The sequence below is a fragment of the Grammomys surdaster genome, unplaced genomic scaffold (genome assembly GCF_004785775.1).
Source record: "Grammomys surdaster isolate TR1022 unplaced genomic scaffold, NIH_TR_1.0 125940, whole genome shotgun sequence".
Taxonomy (NCBI): domain Eukaryota; kingdom Metazoa; phylum Chordata; class Mammalia; order Rodentia; family Muridae; genus Grammomys; species Grammomys surdaster.
Genome location: NW_021620762.1, coordinates 3420268 through 3444659, shown reverse-complemented (window position 1 = coordinate 3444659; position 24392 = coordinate 3420268). Strand labels below are relative to the sequence as shown.

At 46.2% G+C, this 24392-nt stretch overlaps 1 protein-coding gene and 1 pseudogene across 2 annotated transcripts; both read left to right on the top strand.

Annotated features, from left to right (window-relative positions):
- Positions 1-1935: 1935 nt before the first annotated feature.
- On the top strand, positions 1936-2309 carry LOC114608850 (annotated as a pseudogene).
- A 3564-nt stretch (positions 2310-5873) lies between these two features.
- Positions 5874-24370, top strand: Nup85 (nucleoporin 85). 2 transcript variants are annotated; one of them, XM_028752913.1, is made up of 19 exons: positions 5874-5986; positions 6590-6683; positions 8226-8388; positions 9901-9971; positions 10216-10259; positions 13031-13100; positions 13329-13450; positions 17353-17487; positions 17587-17709; positions 17906-18037; positions 18215-18321; positions 20894-20977; positions 21112-21177; positions 21346-21497; positions 22209-22326; positions 22406-22506; positions 23358-23509; positions 23830-23931; positions 24184-24370. In XM_028752913.1, the coding sequence occupies exons 1-19, from the start codon at positions 5954-5956 to the stop codon at positions 24283-24285; spliced, it is 1971 nt and encodes a 656-aa protein (XP_028608746.1). In that variant the 5' UTR covers positions 5874-5953; the 3' UTR covers positions 24286-24370. The 2 variants fall into 2 exon arrangements, with proteins under 2 accessions (XP_028608746.1, XP_028608747.1); XM_028752914.1 differs by lacking the exons at positions 5874-5986; positions 6590-6683; positions 9901-9971 and having other exon boundaries at positions 8291-8388.
- Positions 24371-24392: the final 22 nt, after the last annotated feature.

Below are 24392 nucleotides of genomic sequence, written 5' to 3'. Positions count from 1 at the left end.
ACACACAGACACACACATACCCACCATGATTCAAGTAGGGCAGGTTGAAAAAAATTAAAGTAACAAGTAAATCTTTTTTTGAGTTGGGTGATGGTGGCCTATTCCTTTAATCCCAGCACTAAGAGGGCAGAAGCAGGCAGATTTTTGAGTTTGAGGCCAGCCTGGTCTACAGAATGAGTTCCAGGACAGCCAGGGGCTACACAGAGGAACCCTGACTCAAAAACAAAACAAAACACCCAAAAATTCAATTAACTTTGTTCAGCTTGCTTATTTTTAATTTTAGGTTTTATTTATTTATTTATTTATTTATTTATTTATTTGGTTTGGTTTGGTTTTTCGAGACAGGGTTTCTCTGTATAGCCCTGGCTATCCTGGAACTCACTCTATAGACCAGGCTGGCCTCGAACTCAGAAATCCTCCTGCCTCTGCCTCCCAAGTGCTAGGATTAAAGGTGTGTGCCACCACTGCCTGGCTTCAAGAATATATATATTTTTTTTTGTTTGTTTGTTTTTGAGAAATGGTTTCTCTGTGTAGCCCTGGGTGTCCTGGAACTCACTCTGTAGAACAGGCTAGCCTCGAACTCTTGAACTCAGAAATCCTCCTGCCTCTGCCTCCCAAGTGCTGGGATTAAAGGCGTGCGCCACCACCACCCGGCTCAAGAATATTTTTTAAGGAGTTAAAAAAAAAAAACCAAACTTTTTTTCCAAGTAAAAATACTGATTAGCTGAGCTTGGTAGCTCGTGTTTATAATCCCAGCATTTGGATCTCTGAGGCAGAGGGATGATAAGCTCAAGGCCGGCCTGGGCTATATCAGAGAGTCTCCTTGACAAAATATATCTATGATTCCTGTAGCATAATTTGCAGCAAGGGAGAAGACAACAGTCATTAGCCCAGCCTTCACTATGTAACCCAGACTAACTTCAAACTTTCACTTCTCCTCTGTCTCAGCCTGCCGAGCATTTCTTTTACAGATATGATCTACTGTCTCTGACTCTAAAATACTTCTGAGTTTTTTTATTTTTGGGTTTTTTTTTGTAGAAGATATGTGTGTGAGTGTGTGTGTGTGTGTGTGTATCTACTCACCAGTGCTATTCAGGGTGTATACACAAGTACTGGTAGCTATTTATTTATTTATTTATTTATTTATGTATTTATTTATTTATCTATTTATACCAGTGCAGAGGCCAGAGGAGGACTTTGGGGTCCTACTCTGACCATGTCTCTGTCTCATTCCCTTGATACATATTCTCTGGCTAACATGGAACACATTTATAAGTGAGGCTGGTATACACTCACACTTGAAAATAAATAAACAGACTTGGGAGGCAGAGGCAGGCGGATTCTGAGTTCGAGGCCAGCCTGGTCTACAGAGTGAGTTCCAGGACAGCCTGGGCTATAAGAGAAACCCTGTCTCGAAAAACCAAAAAAAAAAAAAATCCACGAAAATAAATAAACAAATAAATGGCTGGAGATGGCTCAGATGCTCTTGCTACTTTTGTGGATGACACAGGATCAATTTCCAGCCTCCAGAAGGTGGCTCACCCATCTGTAACTCTAGTTTCAAGGAATCAGTGGCCTCTTAAGGACTCCACGTTACACACACATGCAGGCAAACACTCACATATGTAAAACATAAATTTTGCTTTTGGTTTTTTGAGACACAATTCCTCAAGACACGGTTTCTCTGTAGCCTTGGCTGACTGGGAACTCACTCTGTAGACCAGGCTGTCTGGAAGTCAAAGACCTGCCTGCACCGGCCTCCTAAGTGCTGGAACTACAGGTGTGTGCACCATCACCTCCCAACAACTATTTTAATAAAAGTGAGAACAATTAAATAAAAATTATCACCAGAGCTTTTCCCCTGCTGCTGCCAAGTTGCGCTGAGGCAGAAGCTTGGGTGCGTTCAAGATTCGGCATCACCTGTAACCCACCGCCATGGCAGAGGAAGGCATAGCTGCTGGAGGCTTAGTGGATGTCAACACAGCTCTACAAGAGGTGCAGAAGACCACCCTCATCCACGATGGCCTAGCACATGGCATACACGAAGCTGCCAAAGCCTTAGACAAGCGCCAAGTCCATCTCTGTGTGCTTGCATCCGACTGTGATGAGCCCATGTATGTCAAGCTGGTGGAGGGCACTTTGTGCTGAGCACCAAATCAACCGGATATAGGTTAACGACAAGAAACTAGGGGAATGGGTAGGCCTCCATAAAATCAATCAAGATAGGAAACCATGGAAAGTGATTGGACTATGGCAAAGAATCTCAGGCCAAGGATGTTATTGTGAAATACTTCAAATGCAAGAAATGAATAAACAAGCTGGGCAGTGATGGCGCACGCCTTTAATCCCAGCACTTGGGAGGCAGAGGCAGGCGGATTTCTGAGTTCGAGGCCAGCCTGGTCTACAGAGTGAGTTCCAGGACAGCCAGGGCTATACAGAGAAACCCTGTATCAAAAAAAAAAAAAAAACAACCAACAACAACAACAAAAAGAAATCAATAAATAAATTTTGGCTCATTTTTCTCCTCTTATTAAAAAGAAAAATATATCAGCAGAGTGGCTGGAGAGATGGCTCAGCTGTTAAGAGCACTGACTGCTCTTCCAGAAGTCCTGAGTTCAATTCCCAGCAACCACATGGTGGCTCAGAACCATCTGTAATGGGATCCAGTGCCCTCTTCCGCTGTGTCTGAAGACAGGTACATTGTACTCATATAAAATAAATAAGTAAATATTTTTTCAAAAGTTATCAGCAGAGTATGTTGACACCTCCTTGAAATTCCAGAATTTGAAAGACTGAGGCCAACCTGGTCTACAGAGTGAGTTCCAGGACAGCCAGGGCTGCACAGAGAAACCCTGTCTCAAAAAACAAAAAAAAAAAAAAAATTCTTGATAGTCAGGAGAGATGGCTCAGTAGTTAAGAGGACTGACTCCTCTTCCAGAGGTCCTGAGTTCAGTTCCCAGAAACCACGTGGTGGCTCACAACCATCTGTAATGGGATCCAATGCCCTCTTCTTGTGTGTCTGAAGATACCTACAGTGTAATCATAAGCATAAAATTGAAAAAAAAACCAATATTGTTGGAGCTAGAGAGATAGCCCAGCACTTGTGAGTACTGGCCGTTCTTCCAAAGGACCTGGGTCCAATTATCAGTGTCCATAAGGCAGCTTACAACTGTCTGTAACTCCAAATCCATGGCTTCTGACACCCTCACACGGACATCATGAAAGAAAAACCAATGAACAGAAAAACAAAAATAAGGGGGCAGGAGAGATGGCTTGTGAGGCTGTAGAAATCCTGGGGTGTTTGGCCACGCCCCCAGAACCCAGAGACCCAAATGCAGTGGGTCACGTAAGGCTCAGGTAGAGGAAAAACAGGTCTGTGCCTCAAGATTTACATATTACCTAAATGCCCCAGCCCCTCCTTCCCCCCCCCCGCGCTCCCCAATATAAGGAAGCCCTTCATGGCATTTTGGGGGAGAGCACCACCATTCAGATACATCACCATGATCAATAAAATCTCCATGTCTTCAATTCCACATGTCTCCTGGGACTCTGGACTCTCTTTGTGTAAGTGGGAAACTCAAGTTGGGGAAAGCCTTCACTGCCCTCCCTGGGCTCCCTGCTGCAGTGGTTGGGGGGGGGCTCCCTGAGCTCCCTAACAGCGTGGTCTGTGCACCCGAGCCTTCTCAGGCTGCCCCAGGAACTCAGCCGCGGCTGCGGGGCATGCTGGGTCCCGCTCTCTCCGTCCCAGCAAGTCCCCGGGGCTCCCTCTCTCCTCTGCAAACGCGGTTCCCGGGAAGGAGTCAGTTGAGGGGCGCAGGCGTGCCCCCGACCCCGCCCGAGCTCTGAGAGAATTTTGAACCACAATGGGTCAGTGGTTAAGAGCACTGACTACTCATCCAGATGCCCTGAGTTCAATTCCCAGCAACCACATGGTGGCTCACAACTATCTGTCATGGGATCTGATGTGTCTCTTTTGGTGTGTCTGAAGACAGTGACAGTGTACTCACATACATAAAATAAACAAATCATTCTAACAAATAAATAAGTAAATATTGTTACTGGGTGGTGGTAGCACAGATCTTTAATTCCAGCACTCCAGAGGCAGAGGCAGGCAGATCTCTTACTTTGAGGCCAGCTTGGTCTACAGAGTAAGTTCCAAGACAGCCAAAACTATAACGAAAAACCCTGTCTTGAAAAACTAAATCTGAAAAAAAAAAAACAAAACAAAAAAACAACAAACCCAAATTGTCAAGCATGGTGTCTGGTGTCACCTTTAATTCCAGCACTAGGGTGACCAAGGCACCCTGATCTCTGTGACCAAGCCAGTCTGGTCTACAGAGTGAGCTTCTATCTCAAAAACAAACAAAAAGATATGAATAATGATCTTTATTTCTTAACATACTGTTGATGGTAGTGGTTATAACGCTGCTATGAAACTTTGGAGAAAGGCAACAAGATCTGATGACTTGTGGTAGATGTTACGCGCTGTTTAACTGAAGTGTAAATTTAATCTTTTAAAAATTATTTTATTGAGCCGGGCGGTGGTGGCGCACACCTTTAATCCCAGCACTTGGGAGGCAGAGGCAGGCGGATTTCTGAGTTTGAGGCCAGCCTGGTCTACAGAGTGAGTTCCAGGACAGCCAGAACTACACAGAGAAACCCTGTCTCGAAAAACCAAAAAAAAAAAAAAAAAAAAAACCTATTTTATTGTACATATACTGGTGTTTTGCCTGTATGCATATCTGCATGTCTGTGTACTACATGTGTGCCTGGTGTCCACAGAGGGCAGAAAAGGGCATCAGATTGCCTGGGATTGTTCCACATGTATGTGAGAGCTTTAAATTGATCCGGGTTCCTGGGAAGAAAAGCACATACTCTTAACCACTGCGGCAACATTCCAGCCCCACAAATCACTGACTTCAGTAAATAGGATTTCGATGAAAATTTGTCAAAGATTTTTATTTCCTTAATGACTTGTGGTAGTTTGTTTTTTTGAGACTGGGTCTCACTTAGCCCTGACATCAACTCAACCTTGCTATATATAGCTAAGGTTGGCTCTGAACTCCCTATTTTTCTAGTCTCTACTTCCCAAGTGCTGCAACTGCCGGTTTATGCCACCAAGTTCTACTTCCAAGTCATGTATGCCCACCAATGGTAGAGGTAGTTAAGAATAATTTTTTTGTTTGTTTTTGTTTTGTTTGTTTGTTTGTTTTTCGAGGCATGGTTTCGCTGTAAAGCACTGGCTGTCCTGGAAATCACTCGGTAGACCAGGCTAGCCTCGAACTCAGAAGTCCTCCTGCTTCTGCCTCCCAAGTGCTGGGATTAAAGGCGTGCGCCACCACCGCCCGGCATTTCAGAAAAATATTAAGGAAAGAAAAATTGCCAGTACATAAAAGGTTGATGAAATCTCGTTGTTTTTGGATGTAAAGCGTCCGTGACTAATTAAAAAATAAGCGCGTTATACTGGTCGGAGTTCGGAAAAGGAACTGAGGATATTCTAATAACATAGGCCAGGAGGGAAGAATCACAACTACCGCTAATAAGGTAGGATTGTGGAGGCAGAGTATCTGCAGTCCCAATAGATGCGCCAGCACACATCCGCGCATGCGCACACTTTCTGCCACCGCCTCTCCCGCCATCTCCGGGATCTTTCCTCCTTCCTAGTGCGGGACTGTCTGCGGCGCCGCCTGATCTAATGGGAATATTCCGTGAGGACCGGTGCCCCCTGGCGCCGTTTTCGTGAGGTGGTGTCTAGGTTGGGATAGTAGGAGACGTGTGAAAAGCTGCAGAGGGCTGGATCTGAATGAGACGAAGGGCTCTGAGGTGTTGAGGTGTGCAGGCGCTGCGGAAGCCGCCCCGGAGGGGTCCTCTTTGGCAGCCGGCTGTGAGCGGGAGGCCTGAGCCGAGAGAAGCGGTAGCTCGGCAGGTTACCGGCCGCCGGGGATACGGCGCAATGGAGGAGCTCGACTGCGAGCCCGCAGTAACTGTAAGAGCGTTCAAAGAGGCTTGCTTTGTCGCACAGTGAGGGTTACGTTTCTTTGGTCACTTCAGGCTTGCCTCCCTACATGTGGACGCACGCTTCTTTCCTAGACACAGTAGCCACCATCCGCAATGTCAGATTAACTGGAAACTAGGTTAGGGCGGTGGTTGTCCCTAGGCTTCAGGTCATGTGAATACTGGCGGGGCCGTGGAGGCCCCACTGCATCATCCCTTGTTTTTATAATCTCTCTGCTTCTCTAGTTTTCCCCCTTGGACGTTAGAATGAGCTTGGTGTAAGGCCCCACCCACTGTCGCTCCAAGAGCTTAGTTGACTTCTCCCTGTCCTGCTATCCTGGCCCGAGGCTTAATAAATGCGTATTTTTTTTCTCACGGGAGACTATAGACTATCTGTTTCTGTCGCTTTGTACTTTATTCCGCTTGCGCTAAGAAAATATTTTTTAAGTATGTGTATATGTCTGGATATGTGCACAGAACCATAGGATACCACTTAGGGTGCCCGCCCGGTCTGTGGTGTCCGCTATTACATTTGGAAGTTGTATAAAAACTGTAACCCTTCCTGGAGCTCACAGCTCCTATGCCTTATGTTTAGTGGATTCCAGGTGTGAATTCCAAGAAGAAGCAAATGTGTTTTGACTGGGGCCCTGGGGAGATGCTCCTGTGTGAAACTTCCTTCCACAAAACAGGTAGGTAGTTCTTGTTCACTTTTTTCTTGAACATTTGTTGACTCGCTGGGGTACGAAACTGAAGTTATTTGGCAACATTTTTATTTTTGAAACTTTGTTGTTTGTTATTTTAAGTTTTTTGTTTTGTTTTGTTTTGTTTTTTGTTTTTGAGACAGGGTTTCTCTGTGTAGACCTGGCTGTCCTGGAACACAGTCTGTAGACCAGGCTGATCTTGAACTCAGAAATCCACCTGCCTCTGCCTCCCAAGTGCTGGGATTAAAGGTGTGCCACCATGGCCCGGCTATATTTTTTGTTATTTTGAGACAAGTTACTCCTATGAAGTCCTGCTGGGCTTGTCTTTGTCCAACATATCTAGGATTAGGTTTGAATTCTACATCTTCCTCCCTGGATTTCCAAAATGCTGGGATTTGAGGTGTGAGGCACAACACTTTACATTAAGTAGTTTTGTAATTTTATAGTCTGTGTGTGGGTATTTTGTCTGCATGCATATCTATGCATCACTTTGTGCTTGGTGCTGCAGAGGCCAGAAGAGATCATTGGATTCTAGGAACTAGAACTATATATTTATGTGAGTTGCCATACGGGATGTTGGGAGTTGAACCTAGGTTCTCTCTCTCTTTTTTTTTTTTGTTGTGGTTTTTCGAGACAGGGTTTCTCTGTGTAGCCCTGGCTGTCCTGGAACTCAGTCTGTAGACCAAGCTGGCCTCAAACTCAGAAATTCCTTGCCCTTTCTTCCTGAGTGTTAGGATTAAAGGCATGAAATTTCAGCCAGTGGTCTTAGTTACCAAACCATCTCTTCAGCTCCCTTCCTATAATTAACCTTTAGAAATGAGCCATATAGCCCAGCTGTGGTGATGCACGCTTTTTAACCTCAGCACTCAGGAGACAGAGGCAGCTGGATCTGTGACTTCTAGGCCTGCCTGATCTACAGAATGAGTTCTGGGTCTGCCAGGGCTATACAGAGAAACCTTGTCTTGAGAAACCAATAACAAAACAAAAACAAACAAAAAGAAATGAGTCAGACTGTGTTCCTGCCTCAGCTGAAGGCAAACTCTTGGGTTCAGGCAACGCTTGCAATCCTAGGTTTTCTACTGTTCGGAATATTCGGAGGCTAGAGAGTTCTTGGCTGCCCTGGGATATGTTGCCAGACCCATTCTCAAAAGCTAGGGACATAGACTATCACTCAGTTGCCCGGTGATAAACTTCTTCAGCATGGGCACCATCCTTAATTAGATCATCAATATCACTAAAAAGAAGAATCTCTGTTGTGTTGCCTGCCTGTATTGTAATCTCAGTCTACCCTACCCGATGAAAAAAATCTCTTTTTCTTGCAATGTAGATCTGGCTTGCTTGAATTACTGTGTGTACTAGTCTTCCCTTGAATTGTAATTCTCCTGTCTTATTCTTCCACCTGCTGAATATGTAGCCATGTGCACTCATGCTCAGCCAGTTTTGTAATTAAAGAATTGGAAATACTGAGATGTTTCCTCTTTTGGGGAAAATGATAGATGTTAAGTTAATTTTTTACCTGTTTTGTTACAGACAAATCAGAGACGGTGCCGGGCTGTCCCTTTATCTACATCATACGGAAGGATTTGGATGTTTACTCTCAGATTTTGAGAAAACTCTTCAATGAATCCCATGGAATCTTTGTTGGCCTGCAAAAAATTGAAGAAGAGCTGTCTGGGAAATCCAGGAAAGCTCAGTAAGTGGCGTGTGGGGAAGCCGTGACGACATTGTGAGGGCATCCTTCCCCTTGTTGAGTGGCAGAGCGCGGCGGGATTCCTGTTCTCCCATGTATCTTCCTGGGATGTAATTGGGATTGTGTAAATGCTGTTGGAAGACTTACTGGCTTGATATGTCAACTCTTTGTTTTGCATTCCTACTTCATTTGTGTGTGTCCCTTGAACACCACCACCTACCAAAATAAACATAATAGAAATACCGTAAAAGGAAGGCTAATTCAGAGTCCCCTGAATTAGATCTATTCTTGGAAGAGTTAAAATGAGGCCGGCAGATCTTTAAGAGCTAGTGGTCAGCATAGTGAGTTCCAGGCCACCCAGAGCTGCACCAGCCAGACCCTGTCTCAAGACAAATATGTATAGGGGTCAGCAGACAAGGCAAATGAAAAGTAATTGCTTCTCAAGTTTGTGTTTTTGACAAGGAATCAGGAATTGTTTCCTTGCTTCCTTTTGAGGTGGCAGGGCTCAAGCTGCCTGTGACTGCTCAGCTGCTGAGCCGTGTTACTGGGCAGCCCTCCAGGCTAGGAGTTGGGTTTTTCCTTTCCTATTTATTTATTCACTTTTTTTGGGTGTGTGTGTGTGTGTGTGTGTCCTTTGCTTGAGCTCAGTAAGCAGATGAGGGTGAATCTGGGTTTTATCCACCTCCACCTCTCATGCACTCTACTGACTCCTGTAGCTCAGGCTGTGTGTAGACTCAAATTTATGTGTGTATTCTTGAGTTTCTGGTTCTCTTGCCTTCACTTCTCAAGCTCAGGGTTACAGACAAGACTACCATGCTTGTTTGGTTCAGTGCTCGGGAGCACGGAGCTCAGGCTCTGGGCCAGGCCCTCTTGTAGTTTAGTAGAGATTGATGCAGACGCCGTGGGGGAGTGCTCACAGTGCCTGACTCCCCGAGGCTTGCTCAGGCTGCTTCCTTACAGGAGCAGGAGCACCAGCGAGGGGGGCTGCCTCCCATATCAATTACCAACTGAGAAATTATACCACAGGCTTGGTTACAACAGCTAGTGCTTTTAACCTGAGCCATCTATGCAGTCCAGACTTATTTTATTTTTAACTGTGTATGCATATGTGCATATTAGTGCAGGTACCTGTGGAAGCCAGAAGATGGATGGCATTGGATTTCTTGGAACCAGAGTTACAGCCAGTTGTGAGCCATCTGTCATGGGTGCTGGGAACTGAACTCTGGTCATTTCCAACAATAGTACATACTCTTAAAACCATTGTGACAAATCTCCAGCCATTTGATTGTTTGGTGTGGTGTGTCCACATGAGTTTAAATGTACTGGAGGCCAGTTCCCTTCAGATCTGCTGGAACTGGTGTTGTAGATTGATGGGATCCACTTGATGTGGGTGTTGGGAACCAAATCTGGTTGTTTCTGCAAGAGCAGCCTGGCCCTCTCCTGTCTTGATTCCTCTCGTTTTAGCATCAAGATATGGTCCCATGTCATCTTGTATGTCATTTCATTGTTTTGTAGATTGGTTCGAGTGAGTAAAAATTACCGGTCGGTCATACGGGCCTGTATGGAAGAAATGCACCAGGTTGCAAGTAAGGATCCTGTGTGTATTTGAAGTACGTTATCTGGTGCTGCTTTCTCCAGAGGCCTTTAAGGAGGCTGCTGTGCAGTTCATAATAGGGCCTTGTTTTGATGTGTGATACATAAGGGTTTCCCATGAAAATGGCTGGGTGGTAAAAGAAACAAAGGCAGAATCCGTACAGGGATTCTGAGGGCATAGGAGATTGAATACATCAGTTCAGGGTGATTGACTCAAGGTGTTTTATATTCTACTAGTTGCTGCTAAAGACCCATCCAGTGGCCGGCAGTTCAGCAGCCAGGTAAGGGGTAATTGCTCTCATTGTATTGGCAGCATTGTGTCTTTTTGTATCCTTTGTGCCTGGGGTGGCTTTGTGGTCCCTGTTGCAGGAGGGTTCTCCTTTCCAGGTAGATCAGCAGCTCTGTGGGATGGGAAGTATGACTTTGAAAGTGTAGGTCTTCCCTTCAAGGTCTAGCCCATGAGAACACAGGATCTACTTGATAAATCCTGGGTTTTCATTTCCTGTGAAAAAGATGAGTCCTAACATTTGGTGTTTCTGAGTTGTCATGTGAGATGGAGAACTGAGCTTTTAGGACTGCTGCTTAGTCTCATGAACTCAACAGTTTTGCTGAGCAGCAAGTGGTTGTAATTCAGCAGGACTAGAAGGTAACATTGCCTCAGCAGGATCCCAGTGCTTCTCTAAATGATGGATAGGGGAAGGATGCTGTCTCTGATTGGTGCCGTGTGTGCTTTGCCCTTGGAACAAGGGGTGATGATGACTGAACTGAAGGGGGGTGACATGGGGTGGGGGATGTTTGTCCTCCTAAAGGCAAGGTCCAGGTCTCCTTTATCTTAGATGGGAACTTTTTTTTTTTTCAAAAAATTTATTTATTTTATGTGAGTATACTGTAGCTGTTTTCAGACACACCAGAAGAGGGCATCAGATCCTATTACAGATGGTTGTGAGCCACCATGTGGTTGCTGGGAATTGAACTCAGGATCTCTGGCAGAGCAGTCAGTGCTCTTAACCGCTGAGCCAGCTCTCCAGACCAGCTTTTTTTCTTAATTGACAGATATGCTTATAACAGATCCTCTCTATGGTCAAGCATGAAGTTTGGAGATGTTAATGATGTTTTACAATGTCAAAAGTTTAGCTGGCCAGGCAGCCAGGAGCCCCCATTTTCAGCCTAGGTGTGAGCATCTTATATCCGGCTTTGCTCTTTCCGTTGTTGCAGTGTCTCGTCTTGGTATTGTAGGCATGCTAAGTGTGTGCACTGTTGCTGAGCTATACCCTCAGCCGACATGTCTCCTTTTATAACAAATTTTTATTGTGTGTACATTCGTACAAGTGCACCTGTGCATGGACAGAAGAGGACATTGGATGTCCATTGTCACTCTCTTTCTCCTTGAAGAACCTGGGGTCTGTGTTTTTTCGCTGTTGCTGGACACCAGCAAGCCGCCGTGACCTTCCTTTCTCTGTTGCCTTTGTAGCTGAGGCCTCAGATGTGCTCAGGGCTCCAGCTTGTTTGTGTGCTGCGATCCAAACCCTGCCCCTCATGCTTGCACAGCAGAGTCTGTTAACTACGGAGCCATCTCTCCTGCCGTCTGTTGTTTTGGAGGCAGGGTCTCACTCTATAGCACAAGCTGGCCATGGTCTTGTGTTGATTTCTGTTGTAGAAGCCCGAATTCTGGGTTTACATTGTGAGCTGCCATACTTGGCCCTGGTCTTTGATTTTTTTTTCTTTTTTTCTTTTCTTTCTTTCTTTTTTTTTTTTTTTGGTTTGGTTTTTCGAGACAGGGTTTGTCTGTGTAGCCCTGGCTGTCCTGGAACTCACTCGGTAGACCAGGCTAGCCTCGAATTCTTTTTTTTTTTTTTCTTTTTTACATTTAATTTTTTTTTTATGTGTATGGGTGTTTTGACTGCTTGTCTGTGTGTTGTGTGTGTGTGCTATTCTTGCAGGAGGTCAGCAGCAAGTGTCAGACCCTTTGGAACTGGAGTAACAGATAGTTGTTAGCTACCATTTGGGTGTTGGAAATCAAACCAAGGTCTTTTGCCAGAGCAGCCAGTGCTCTTCACTACAGACGTCTTCAGCATGTGGACTCAGCCTTTCATAGCCTCTCTCAAGCTTCAGTCCTTGGCATAAGGGCCCACAGACCGACTGACTAACTGCCTGGACTGCCTCCCTCCCTCAGTCCCTCCCTCCCTTCCTTTCTTTTTTAAATAGGATCTCATATAGTTCAGGCTGGCCTGAAAGTCCTGATCCCCTACATTCCAAGGGCTGGGATTCTAGGCCAGGCAGGCATGGAACTGTTGGTACTCCTGCTTAGGTCTCTTGGGTGGCAGGTTTACCGGTGTGTGGGCCACTATCCTGGTTCCAACTTGACAATTTTGTTTTACTTTTTTTTTTTTTTTTTTTCCTTCCCGAAACAGGGTTTCTCTGTGTACTCTTGGCTGTCCTGGAACTCACTTTGTAGATCAGGCTGGCCTCGAACTCAGAAATCCGCCTGCCTCTGCCTCCCAAGTGCTGGTATTAAAGGCGTGCACCACCACTGCCTGGCTGTTTTACTTTTTTTTTAATTGACAAATTTTCTCAAAATTTTCTTTTCCTTTTACTCAAATGAGGCACCTTCTTAACCCACAATTCATCAAGAGCATCCGTGTGTTATGCTAGTTTACTTTCTTTTTTTTTTTTCTGTTTTGGTTTTTCGAGACAGGGTTTCTCTGTGTAGCCCTGGCTGTCCTGGAACTCACTCTGTAGACCAGGCTGGCCTCAAACTCAGAAATCCTCCTCCCTCTGCCTCCCAAGTGCTGGGATTAAAGGCATGTGCCACCACTGTCCAGCCTGCTAGTTTACTTTTCTAATTCACATTAAAATAAAATCACCAGTGTTAGAATTATGAAATTCTGCATGTTTTTATCTCCCTGTCTGAAATCCTCTCTTGGGCTGCCTAGTGGAAATCCTGCTGTAGGAGTATCGGTGACTCGGGGTTGTAACTCTGTTGTGTTTCTTTGTTTTGCATTCACATTTCAGTAATATTTTCAGTTAAAATTGGTCTCCATTTCTTCCGTAGGTCTCCATTTTGTCAGCCATGGAGCTCATTTGGAACCTGTGTGAGATTCTTTTTATTGAGGTAGCACCAGGTAACTCCAATTTGTTTGTTTGTTTGTTTCATGTAGCCTCAGTGAGCCCAGGCTAACTCTGTCATAGCATCACAGGGTCCCTGTCATCCTCTGTTTCGTAGTTGCAGGGAATCAACCTCTCTCCAGTCAGGTCTTCTGGTTTAAAGCCACTTCAGGCTCTGTACTTTGGGTAGAGTGGAACATGCTGCAGATGAAGCTGGGGTCTTTGTGTGACATGTCTCTCCTCAGCTGGCCCTCTCCTCCTTCATCTTCTCGACTGGGTCCGACTACATGTATGTGAGGTGGACAGTTTGTCGGCAGATGTCCTGGGCAGTGACAACCCGAGCAAGCATGAGAGCTTCTGGAACTTGGTGAGTGTGTGTGGACTGCGGTCAGCTGAGTGGGAGGACCTCCTGCTCCAGCCTTGGCTCGGCCCTCTGAGTTTATGATTGTGGAGTAGGTTTTGCGTATTTGCTTCTCTGCTTCAGAGCAGTTGAACTACTTTAGCATGGAGAGTAATGCTTGGTAAACTTGCCATCGGAAAAGGAAGGTTTTGTTTGTAGATCTGAGGAAGAGGAGGTAGGAAGTTGCTAAGTGGTTGATGGGGGCTGAGGTAGGGGTGGGGTGCACAAGTGGTCTGAGGTAGGAGAGAGAGTACTCTAGGGCGACCGTTAACCACCTGTGGCTCATGGCCCCCAGGGGGTTCTCATGTCAGATACTTACATTACTATTCATGACGGTAGCATGAAATCATTCCACAACTGGAAGTTACCACAGCAGGAGCTGTATTCAAGGGTCTGGGCTTTAGGAAGGTTTGAGGTGCACTGACAAAGGGGCTTGAGGGGGACTTGTAGTGAGGGCCTGCATAGACAGCATCTGGGACACCAAGATCTGCAGCGCCACAAGAAGAGAAAGTATCCTTTTTGGTTACTTTGTTGGCTTCTTTTGTTGAATTTATTTATGTATTTTAATTCAGAGTTTCTTTATGTAGGCTTGTCTGTCCTACCAGGCTGGCTTTGAACCCATAGAGATCCACCTGCTTCTGCCTCCTAACTGCTGGGATTAAAGGTGTGGCCACCGCTGCCCCATTTTTCTTCCCCCTTGAGACAGGGACAGGGTATCTCTGTGTAGCCCTGGTTGTCCTGAAACTAGCTTTGGTTTGCTTTTTGAGACAAGGTCTTACTATGTAGCCCTGCTGGCCTGGAGGTCCTTTCTAAGGTAGACTGGCTTCATGGTCCTGCCTCCTGAATGCATACTGTGCCTGGCTTTCCTTTTAGTCTTGAGAAGGGTCTTGGTATGTAGATCTTTGTTACCTTGTATTTTCAGAGGCAGTATAGGGAGACTCTTTCAAAACATAAAGTGGTCAGGGGGACTGGAGATGGGGTTTAGTAGTAGAGAGAGAACTGGCCCAGCATGCGCTAGTCCCTGTGTTTGGTTCCCACCACCACAACAAGAAGGGAGTTGGCAAGGGGGGTGTGAGACAGAGGTGCGTCGGTGTGTGCATCTGGTGAAGGACAGGGAATGCTGTGTAGACACTTCCTCCAATCCAAAGTTTACATGCTGACTAGGTTGTTGGAGATATGAGTCTGGAATTGAAGGAGGGCAGTCTATCAGAGGAGACACTTGGGGGTTTGAGTACATACGCGCAGGTGATGTAAGGGAGTGGCAGTTTTTGTATGTTTTATATAAATTCACTTGTATAATCAGCTCACTGTTTATGGGCATTAGAGCGGCCCTGAAGCAAACTGCTACACACTGAGCCCCTGCACGTAGTCGGGTTCCACTGAGCCTCTGGTCACCCTGTGCTGGGAGTGCTGGGGACTGCACTCAGGACCTTAGAAATATAGGCAAGTGCTTAGCATGGTGGGAAAGCTCTCTTCTGTTCCTGAGGGCCCCCCCCCCCCAAGGCCCTGGTCACAGTGTTAACAACTGGGGCAGGTGGCAGCACATACTTCTGGTTGCAATCATTTGGTGGTTGAGGTAGGAGTACCACTTGAACTCAGGGGTCGGGGATAGCCTGGGCAATATTGTGAGATCATGTCTCAGCCAGCACTGTACATACCAACCTTTGGTTTTTTATATTGTAAAGATCAATCAGTTTCCAGTGATGGTGGTACTCGCTTTTAATCCCAGAACTCAGGTGGATCTCTGAGTTCAAGGTCAGCTTGTTCTACAGAGGGATTCCAGGATAGCCAGGGCTACACAGAGAGACCCTGTCTCAACAAAGCAACCAACCAAACTAAAAAGATGAATGTTAAAAAAAAAAAAAGGTGAATGTATTTTTAGTTCTATGAATGTATGTATATTATGTATGTGAACCATATGTGTGGTAGTTGGCTGTGTGGGCCAAAGAGGGGGTTCAAGAGGTACCCTGCAAGGGCAGAGCACACACTTAACCAGTGAGCCATCCATCTACCCCTTTTTGTTTTGTTTTTGTTTTTTTTGAGACTGGAACTCTTATGGGCTTGACTGCTGTTAAGCCAAGCATGAGCTTGAGTTTCTGATCTTTGTGCTTAGAAGCACTTGCCATCATTTTATGTTTTATGTGATGCTGGGGATGACCAGGACCTGGTGGAGGCTTTTACCTCTGAGTGACATCTAGGCCCAGCCCATAGCATTGTTTGGTGTGTGTTTCTGCTTACAGGAGGCCCCTGGGGATTGCCTGTGTTCACTTGTTTGTTTGCTTGTGTTAGTTTCTGGTGTTTGAGATAACGTTTCACACCATGCCGGCCATTCATGGCAATTTTTCTTCCTCAGCTTCTCAAATACTAGGATTACATATGTAAGCCACCATGTTTGGCTCTTAGTAGAGGTGTGTGTGCGCGTGTGCGATTGTGTGTGTCTGTGTGTATGTGTGTTATACTTGGGTTTTGTCTGTTAAGGTGGACTTTCTGCCACTGAGCTTTATTTCTGACCAAACATAGATGAACAGATTTTTCCCCTTGTGTACATAGTTACATAACCCTATGAATTTTACTTTGATTGCTCTGAGTGAGAAGTATTCTTTTTTTTTTTTTCCAAATATTTATTTTGTACACAGTGTTCTCCTTGCATGTATGTCTGCATGCCAGAAGAAGGCATCAGACCCCATTACAGATGGTTGTGAGCCACCATGTGGTTGCTGGGAATTGAACTCAGGACCTCTGGAAGAGCAGTCAGTGCTCTTAACCTCTGAATCATCTCTCCAGCCCAAAAAGTATTTTTATCTCTTCACATTACTGGGTGGACCTACATGACAGTACTGAGTCCTGTTTGCCCCGTTCTGGAATTACAGCTGTGTACCCCACAACTAGCATGTTCACACTGGTCTTCGGGTAGACCTCAGGTCCTTGAGCTTGCAAGAGTTCAGCTTTCCTGACTGAGTCATCTCCCAGCCCTGAGTTGTTCTTTTCCATTGAAAGTTTTTTGGCCACTTTATATATGTTCATGATGAATTTTGGGGTTGGACATGTTGTTCAGCGATCAAGAGCATGTACTGGCTGCTCTTGCAAAGGCCCCAAGTTTAGTTGATCACCACCTATGTTGGCGTGGTTGTAAGTTCAGCTCCTTTGGCCTTTGCAGTAACTTGTACTCATGTGTAGATGCCCTCTCCCGACCCTTCCCAGCTACATACATATATATAGAAACAAATTTTTTTTTTTTTTTTTTAGACAGGGTTTCTCTGTGTAGCCTTGGCTATTCTGGAAGACCAGGCTGGCCCTGAATTTATAGAGACCCACCTGCATCTGCCTCCCAAGTGCTGAGATTAAAGGCATATACCACCATTGCCCAGCTTTTAGTGTTTCTATTACTGTGATAAACACCAGGACCAAAGCAAGTTTGGGAGGAAATGGTTAGTTGTTTATCATTGAAGGAAGTCAGAGCAGGAACCTTGAGGCAGGAGCTGATGCAGAGGACATGGAGGATGCTGCTTACTGGCTTGCTCCTCATAGCTTGCTCAGCTTGCTTTCTGAAAGAACCCAGGACCTCCAGTCCTGGGATGACATCACTCACAATGGGCTGGGCCCTTTCCTTCAATCACTAATTAAGAAAATGCTCTACGAGCTTGTGTACAGCCTGCTCTTACTGAGACATTTTTTTAGTTGAGGTTCCTGTCTAATTGACTGTAGGTTGTGACGAGCTGACATCAAACCAGGCAGCATAGGCGCAGCACTGGGAGTCAGTGCTAGAAGGGAGGTGTTCCTGCTGACTTACGGTCAAGGCCGCCTGGAGAAGTCAGCACTTCCCGTGCGGAGCCTTCTCCTGAGGCTCATGGTCCCATGTCTCTTTGCAGGTGACTGTTTTGGTGCTCCAGGGCCGGCTGGATGAAGCACGACAAATGCTATCCAAAGAAGCTGATGCCAACCCCTCTTCTGTAGGCATGTGCCGAGTCCTTGGGGATCTGATGAGGACAATGCCCATTCTTAGTGTATGTAGGAGCTGCCTTACCTTCCTGGTCTTGGGAAGTAGGGATCAGGGAGCGGGTGGGTCTGGGAGCTCAGAGTCTCACAGCTGGCCTGTCCCCCAGCCTGGCAACACTCAGACACTGACAGAGTTGGAGCTGAAGTGGCAGCACTGGCGTGAAGAGTGCGAGCGACACTTGCAAGACAACACGTTTGCAGCCAACCCTCATCTGGAGTCTCTCTGCAAGGTGTGGGACAGTCAGGGCTGGGGACCTGCCCTGGGACCCTGGGATCCTAGGCATCAAGACATCTCCTTGGAGAGGGCTGTTAAGTCACTTGGCTGTGAAAGAGGGAACTTTGCACTTCTAATTGAGACCTATGGCCCCAGATGAGTTACAGGAAACCTCCCTGTGAGAGCAGAGCTCAGAGACTGTCTCTTTTCAGATCATGCTGGGTGATGAAGCCACCTTGTTGGAGCAGAAGGAGCTTCTGAGCAACTGGTACCATTTCTTAGTGACTAGGCTGCTGTATTCTAACCCCACAGTGAAACCCATTGACCTGCACTTCTATGCCCAGGTGAGTGGCAGTGTGTGGGACTTCTCGGTGTGGCCTTCATGCAACAGGAAGACTCTGACTTCAGTCCTTTGGGAAGGAACTCCTCTCCAGACTCCACACAACAGCAGTCTTGCCATTCCTTCCCCCTCAAGTCTCTGCTTCCATCCTGGACACTGACTAGGTGTCCCCTTTCCACAGTCTAGCCTGGACCTGTTTCTTGGAGGTGAGAGCAGTCCAGAGCCACTGGACAACATCTTGATGGCGGCCTTTGAGTTTGACATTCACCAAGTGATCAAGGAGTGCAGGTAGGACACCCTCACTTTAACTTTATTTGACATGGTCTCTGTACCTCTGACTGTCCTAGAACTTTCTCTGTAGACCAGGCTGACCTCCAATTCTGCCTGCTTCTGCCTGCTTCTGCCTGCTTCTGCCTCCTGTGTTGAGATTAAAGGCGTGCTCAGCACACTGGCTCCTTTGCACTGTTTTCAGGGTCCAGTTCTGTCCTTAAACACTGCAGCCATCTCATCCCCTTCCACATGGCCTTGTTCTTCTTACGGTCCCTTTCACTTCCTTTCCTGGCTTTTGTTACTTTTCATGTGTAGGGCTTGTTTGTCCTGTTTTGTTTTTAGATAAGTGCTGTGTGTCTGTGGTTAATGTGCCTTGTGAGAGGCTCTCCCTCTGTCCAGTCCTCAGTGCCCTGTGGGAGCACCCACGCTCTCCCGGCCTGTTTCCTGGTGTGATCCCTCATGCTTGCAGAGCAAGCATCCTTATGCACCAACTATCTCCCCAACCTGTTTTGTGTTTTTGGGCTAGCTTGGTACTGACTCTGTAGCCCAGGTTGGCCTTGAAATTTCAAAAAAATCTTCAGGGATTATGGGTAGGGAGCACCTGCCTGCCTTTTTACCTGTGTTTCTGTAGGTCTGCTGATTTGCACTTTTTGTAGAATAGAAACTTTCATCATTCTAGAGGCTGAAAGTCTAAAGTGAAGGCTGGGAGACACGTTTTCTTGTGATGGTTGTGCTCTTCTGTAGTGATAACACCTGGTTGGTTTTGTGCGACAGTCTCTTGCCATCGCTTAGCTGTAAAGGAGTTCACCGTGAAGCCAGACAGGCCAGCAATGCTGCCTCAGCCTTCCGAGTGCTAGGATTATGATTACAGGTTTGAGCCAGAGGGGAGGAATGCCCTACCTCAACTGGTGGAAAGGGAGAGACTGGGGACATAGCTTATTAGGTTCCTTTGTAAATTCACTGCATTTTATTTGTGAGGGAGGAATCATCACCTCCTAAAGGCCTATCTATCTATCACTGTCCTCATAGCCACAATGAGGACTCCTACCTGACTGTGTGCAAACAAACAATGGCTTCTTCTGAGGAATTTCACTGGAGTGTGAGAGCTGCCTTATTTATACTTGTTTACATTTCAGGGATATGCAAGCTAGCATTGCAGGAAATGACTCTGATAGGGAATAGCCAGGCTTGGTAGCTAATGTTTATAATAATCCTCACCTGTACGGCTGGGGAGTGAAGGATCAGGAGCTCAAAGGCCAGCCTCTACTATATCAAAAGTTCAAGAATAGCCTGGGCTGTGTGAAATCCTATCTTCAAAAAAAGAAAGGAAAGAAAAGAAAATGTATAAAGGGCATGAGAAATCATTTAGCAGGCAAAACATGTTTCACACCAAGCCCGAGAAGTTTGATAACAGGAAAGCACGTGGTAGAAAGAACTGACTTCAGAAAATTGTCCTTTGACTTCCACATGTATGCTGTGGCTCTTGGTGTGTACTTGTATGCACTTGTACTCAGACTCCCAGATAAATGTTTAAAAAAAATCTAGTACTGGTGAACTTATTAGTAGGCACCTAGTGAGCATGCAGCCGCTTCAGAGGAGAGTGCTTCCCAACAGTTTACTTTTAGTGAGTTGGGCTGTCAAACTGTCATCCCTGGGATTGACAGCTCTCTCCCAGAGTGTGTTCCCATTGCAGTGAACCTTAACTGAGGTAGGGAGTGTCCAGCAGAACAAATCAAAGTCGGCCTTCCTGTCTGGTGCTGTAGTCTATCCCCTCGGGAAGTGGAGACAGGAGGGTTGGAAGTTCAGGTTCACTCTTGGCTCCAGTGAGTTTGATTCCCTAGTTACATGAAGCTTTGCTTCAGAAAACTAAAACTTTGCTTGGTGAGGTAGCACATGCCTTCAATCCTAGCACTAGGGAAGCAGAGGCAGGGGAGTCTGGGAATTCTGGGTCGGTGCAGGGCTACATAGTCTCAAACAAATGGGAAGTCTTCCAAGACTCTCCATATGTAGTATTAAAGCTTCTGGCTCTTTGTATCCTATTGAGAAGTCTGTTGCAGCCTGCTGAGACCAGAGGAAGGGAGAGCGGCAGCAGATAGCCTGGCTTAGTGCTGAGTTCCCTGCCGGGATTTATTAACATTGATCTGGGCAATGGGAAGGGTTTCCTTCCTGCTGCCATGTGAGGTTTTTGAGGGGGTCTCATTGTAGTTCAGACAGAAGTTGTACTTGATACCTAATTAAGGTTAGCCTTGAACTCTTGATCTTACTGCCTCTCCTTTCTAGGAATCAAGATTACATGTGTGCCACATTTGCCTTTTTTGTTTTAATTGTGTGTGTGTTCATTCGTGCCCTTTTGTTGCCAGTAGAGATCTAAGAACAACTCTTGAGAGTTGGTTCTATTATCTAGGGTCTGGGGGTCAAACTCAGGTCATCATGTTTGCCATCATGTCCCTTTTCCCTCAACCATTTCTCTGTTCAACCTCCAGTCTTCTAAAAGCATAGGATGTGTGTGGGTTTTCTACTCATCTCAGTCATGTGATGCTGGCTTCTTTGCCTTCCCCTGACCTTTTTGCCTTGGTGTCTGGATTTGCAGCATTGCCCTGAGCAACTGGTGGTTTGTAGCTCACCTCACAGACCTTTTGGATCACTGCAGACTCCTCCAGTCACACAATCTCTAGTAAGTTGGCCACATGCACTGACCCTTTCTTACATCATCAAGCCTTTGAGGGGGTGGCCAGTAGAACAGGAGCATGTAGGTTGCAGGAGCCACAGAGTGGGCAGGCTTGCAGTCCTGTGTTTTTTTCCCCCCAGTTTTGGTTCTAACATGAGAGAATTCCTCCTGCTTGAATACGCCTCAGGATTGTTTGCTCATCACAGGTAGGAAGGCCCCCAAAATGGTACTGACCTTGTGCATGCCGGGAAGCTTCACTGTTCTATGCTGGTTCTGAGGGCTCAGAGGTCAGGAGGATGAGCATCGGGTAGCAATGCCCAGGGCCATAGGGCAGCCTATGTAGCCTCTCAATATGTGCATTTCTTCCACCTTAGCCTGTGGCAGCTGGGGGTGGATTACTTTGATTACTGCCCGGAGCTAGGCCGAGTTTCCTTGGAGCTGCACATTGAGCGGATTCCTCTCAACACAGAGCAGAAAGCATTGAAGGTGCTGAGGATTTGTGAGCAGCGGCAGATGACTGAACAAGGTGATAAGGCACTTCCCCCAGCCTGTCTTCTGGGCTGTCAGGGCATCCCTAGGCTGAGCAGTGCTTACTTACTCTGTGACAGCTTCTGCACCCTGGAGAGACAATGTACAATACATGCCAAGACATCATCAGCGAGGGACAGAAGAGCCGGGGTTGGCCATTAAAACATAGAAAAATCAGGCCCTTTGACTTTTAGGTTCTCAGAGCCTGTGGTCAGAGTTGAGAGTCCTATGTAGGTGGGAGGTTGCTACCAGCAAAGCCTGGACCAGTGGGGAGGCTTGGCAGGAGCACAGAGCAACAGGAATAGGTGTCAACAGCTTTGTACTCATCCTCCCTCTACTGCTAAGAGACACTTGCACACTTAAACCATTCTTAGAAGCCCATGGTGTTCAAGATCTAAAAAAAGGAAGATGAGGTTTTTGTGGTCCCAGGACAGATAATGGTAGGACTATTAATGTGGAGGAAAACAGAGACCTTTTTTTGCCACCCAAGGACAAACACTCAGAAACCCAGTCTAGTGAGTGGGTCATCTGTGGTATGAGCGAAGGAAAACAAAAGAATAAACCGAAGTTTCTGGTTTTCTCACCTAGCTGTATAATGAATCCTTTAGATTGTAGTGAGGCTGTAGGAAGGCCAAGCCTGTCCCCACAGGGCTTTCACAGGAGGGATCATAAGGTGTAAGCCTTTGCCTTTGTCTTTTCTCCTGCAAAGTTCGAAGCATCTGTAAGATCTTGGCCATGAAGGCTGTCCGCAATAACCGCTTGGGCTCAGCCCTCTCTTGGAGCATCCGCGCCAAAGATGCTGCGTTTGCCACACTCGTATCCGACAGGTAGGTGAAGCTTTGTGTTTGGCTAGAGCTTGAGGAAGGCCTAATGTTGCTGCTCTAACCTTTGGGTTGGGCCCCGCAGATTCCTCCGGGACTACTGTGAAAGAGGCTGCTTTTCTGACTTGGATCTCATTGACAATCTGGGGCCAGCCATGATGCTCAGTGACCGACTGACATTTCTGGGTGAGTCTCCACATTCTTTCCCCTAGGTATACCAGAGTGGACTCTGGGGAGATGGAAGATCTCCATCTCCATCAGATGCCCCTGCATGTGTTAGCCTTTGCATAGTTTTGTAACATTTTATTTCTCAAAAATTCCGAAATTAGGGAAATGAAATAGCATGAGAAAATGACACATTTTATATACACTTTTTGTATTCATTTTTGAAGACAGGGTTGCACTATGTACCTCTGGCTGCCCTGGAAATCTTTGTGGACCAGGCTAGCCTCTAACAGAGAGAAGTCTGTTTGCCTTACCTCTCCAAGGCTGGGATTATGGGCATGGTTTCCATGTCCCGTGTCCCATCATGCTCCCACCAGAGACTTTTTCATTGCTTGTGTGAACTGGTAGTTCACTGCAGGAAGAGATTAATGCCTCCCTCTACCTCATGTATATCACCAGGGTTCATGGAGTATTTTAATCTTAAACTTCTGTTTTGTGTATGGGTGCTCACCACATATCAGCATGGTGTTTGCAGAAGCCAGTAGTGGGTCCCATGGGACTGGAGTTAGTAGGTTGTGAGCTGGCATGTGGGTGTTGGGCATTGAATCCAGGTCGTCTCTGCAAGAATGATTAACAGAACCATCTTTCCAGCACTTTAACTGATCTCTTACAGTCTCCTGCACTACTGAGATTTCCCCAGATTTGGTGCTCATAAAGATTTTGAATCCTATATTTCATTTCTTTGTGAACTTGAGACTGTTCTAGAAACATTTCCAGGTATATAGAGTTCTCCTAGTTTAAAGCCAGGATAGCTTTTCTAATTATCAGGTAAGTAGAGAAGAATTTTCAGGTGAACTCACACCCCTCCACAGGAAAGTACCGGGAGTTCCACAGGCTGTATGGGGAGAAGCGCTTTGGTGACGCTGCTTTTCTTCTGCTGTCCCTCATGACCTCTCAGATTGCACCCCGTTCTTTCTGGATGACTCTGCTCACAGATGCCCTTCCTCTTTTGGAACAGAAGCAGGTAAGACTTCATTGTCTATTCTGTGCCTTTGGTGGTCTTCCTCAGCTGGGCTCTGTAGCCATACAGAAGCTCATATATGCCTCCTAAGTAGTACTGTGTGTACAAGGCTCAAGTGACAATCCAGTATTCATTTAGGAACAGCTGGAAGATGCCATCTACCAAGTGTTGAGCCTCACTAGAAGGATGAATGTGAGACTAGTACACCAGCAGCCCAGGGCTCTGTATGCAAATATTTCTTCCCAAAGACTTCGGACCCATGCCTAGACTTAACACAGGCTATGCCTGTGGAGCAGCTAAGTGAAGCAGCCTCTTTCCTCTAGGTGATTTTTTCAGCAGAGCAGACATATGAGCTGATGCGATGCCTGGAAGACTTGGCCTCGGGGAGGCAAGAGTGTGGTGAGCCTGACACCCAGCGATTACAGGTCATTTTAACTCCTGGGAAGACGATTCCGTGTTAAATTGGGGAAAGATTTCTGTCTCGTGATTTCCTTCCATTATTTGCGATCCTGAAACATTAGCCTCTTTCATGCCTTTTAGCTGTTAACCTGTTCTGTAACAGAGCAAGGCATCCCACTGCAGAGTATGCTGTGCTGGCCTTAGTCTGAACTTGTGATTGTTCTGTGGTCTCCTGGAGTGCTGCCTGTTGCCCCTTACACTGCTTTTCTGCTCTTTAGGATGACGACATAGAGACCACCAAGGTGGAGATGCTGAGGCTAGCTCTAGCTCGGAATCTCGCTCGAGCAATTATAAGGGAAGGCTCACTGGAGGGTTCCTGAGAGAAACTAAGGACAGTCACAATATACTAACTTTGTATGGAATGTAAATAGATTTTAAAGGAATAAATTGTTTTGCAAATATTAAGACCAGTTATTAATCCAACCAA

Excerpts from the sequence above, each read along its gene's own strand:
- Nup85 (XM_028752913.1), top strand. The coding sequence starts at position 5,954 with ATGGAGGAGCTCGACTGCGAGCCCGCAGTAACT. Across the intron at positions 8,389-9,900 it reads GGGAAATCCAGGAAAGCTCA|ATTGGTTCGAGTGAGTAAAA; the intron begins GTAAGTGGCGTG and ends ATTGTTTTGTAG. Across the intron at positions 22,507-23,357 it reads TGACCGACTGACATTTCTGG|GAAAGTACCGGGAGTTCCAC; the intron begins GTGAGTCTCCAC and ends ACCCCTCCACAG.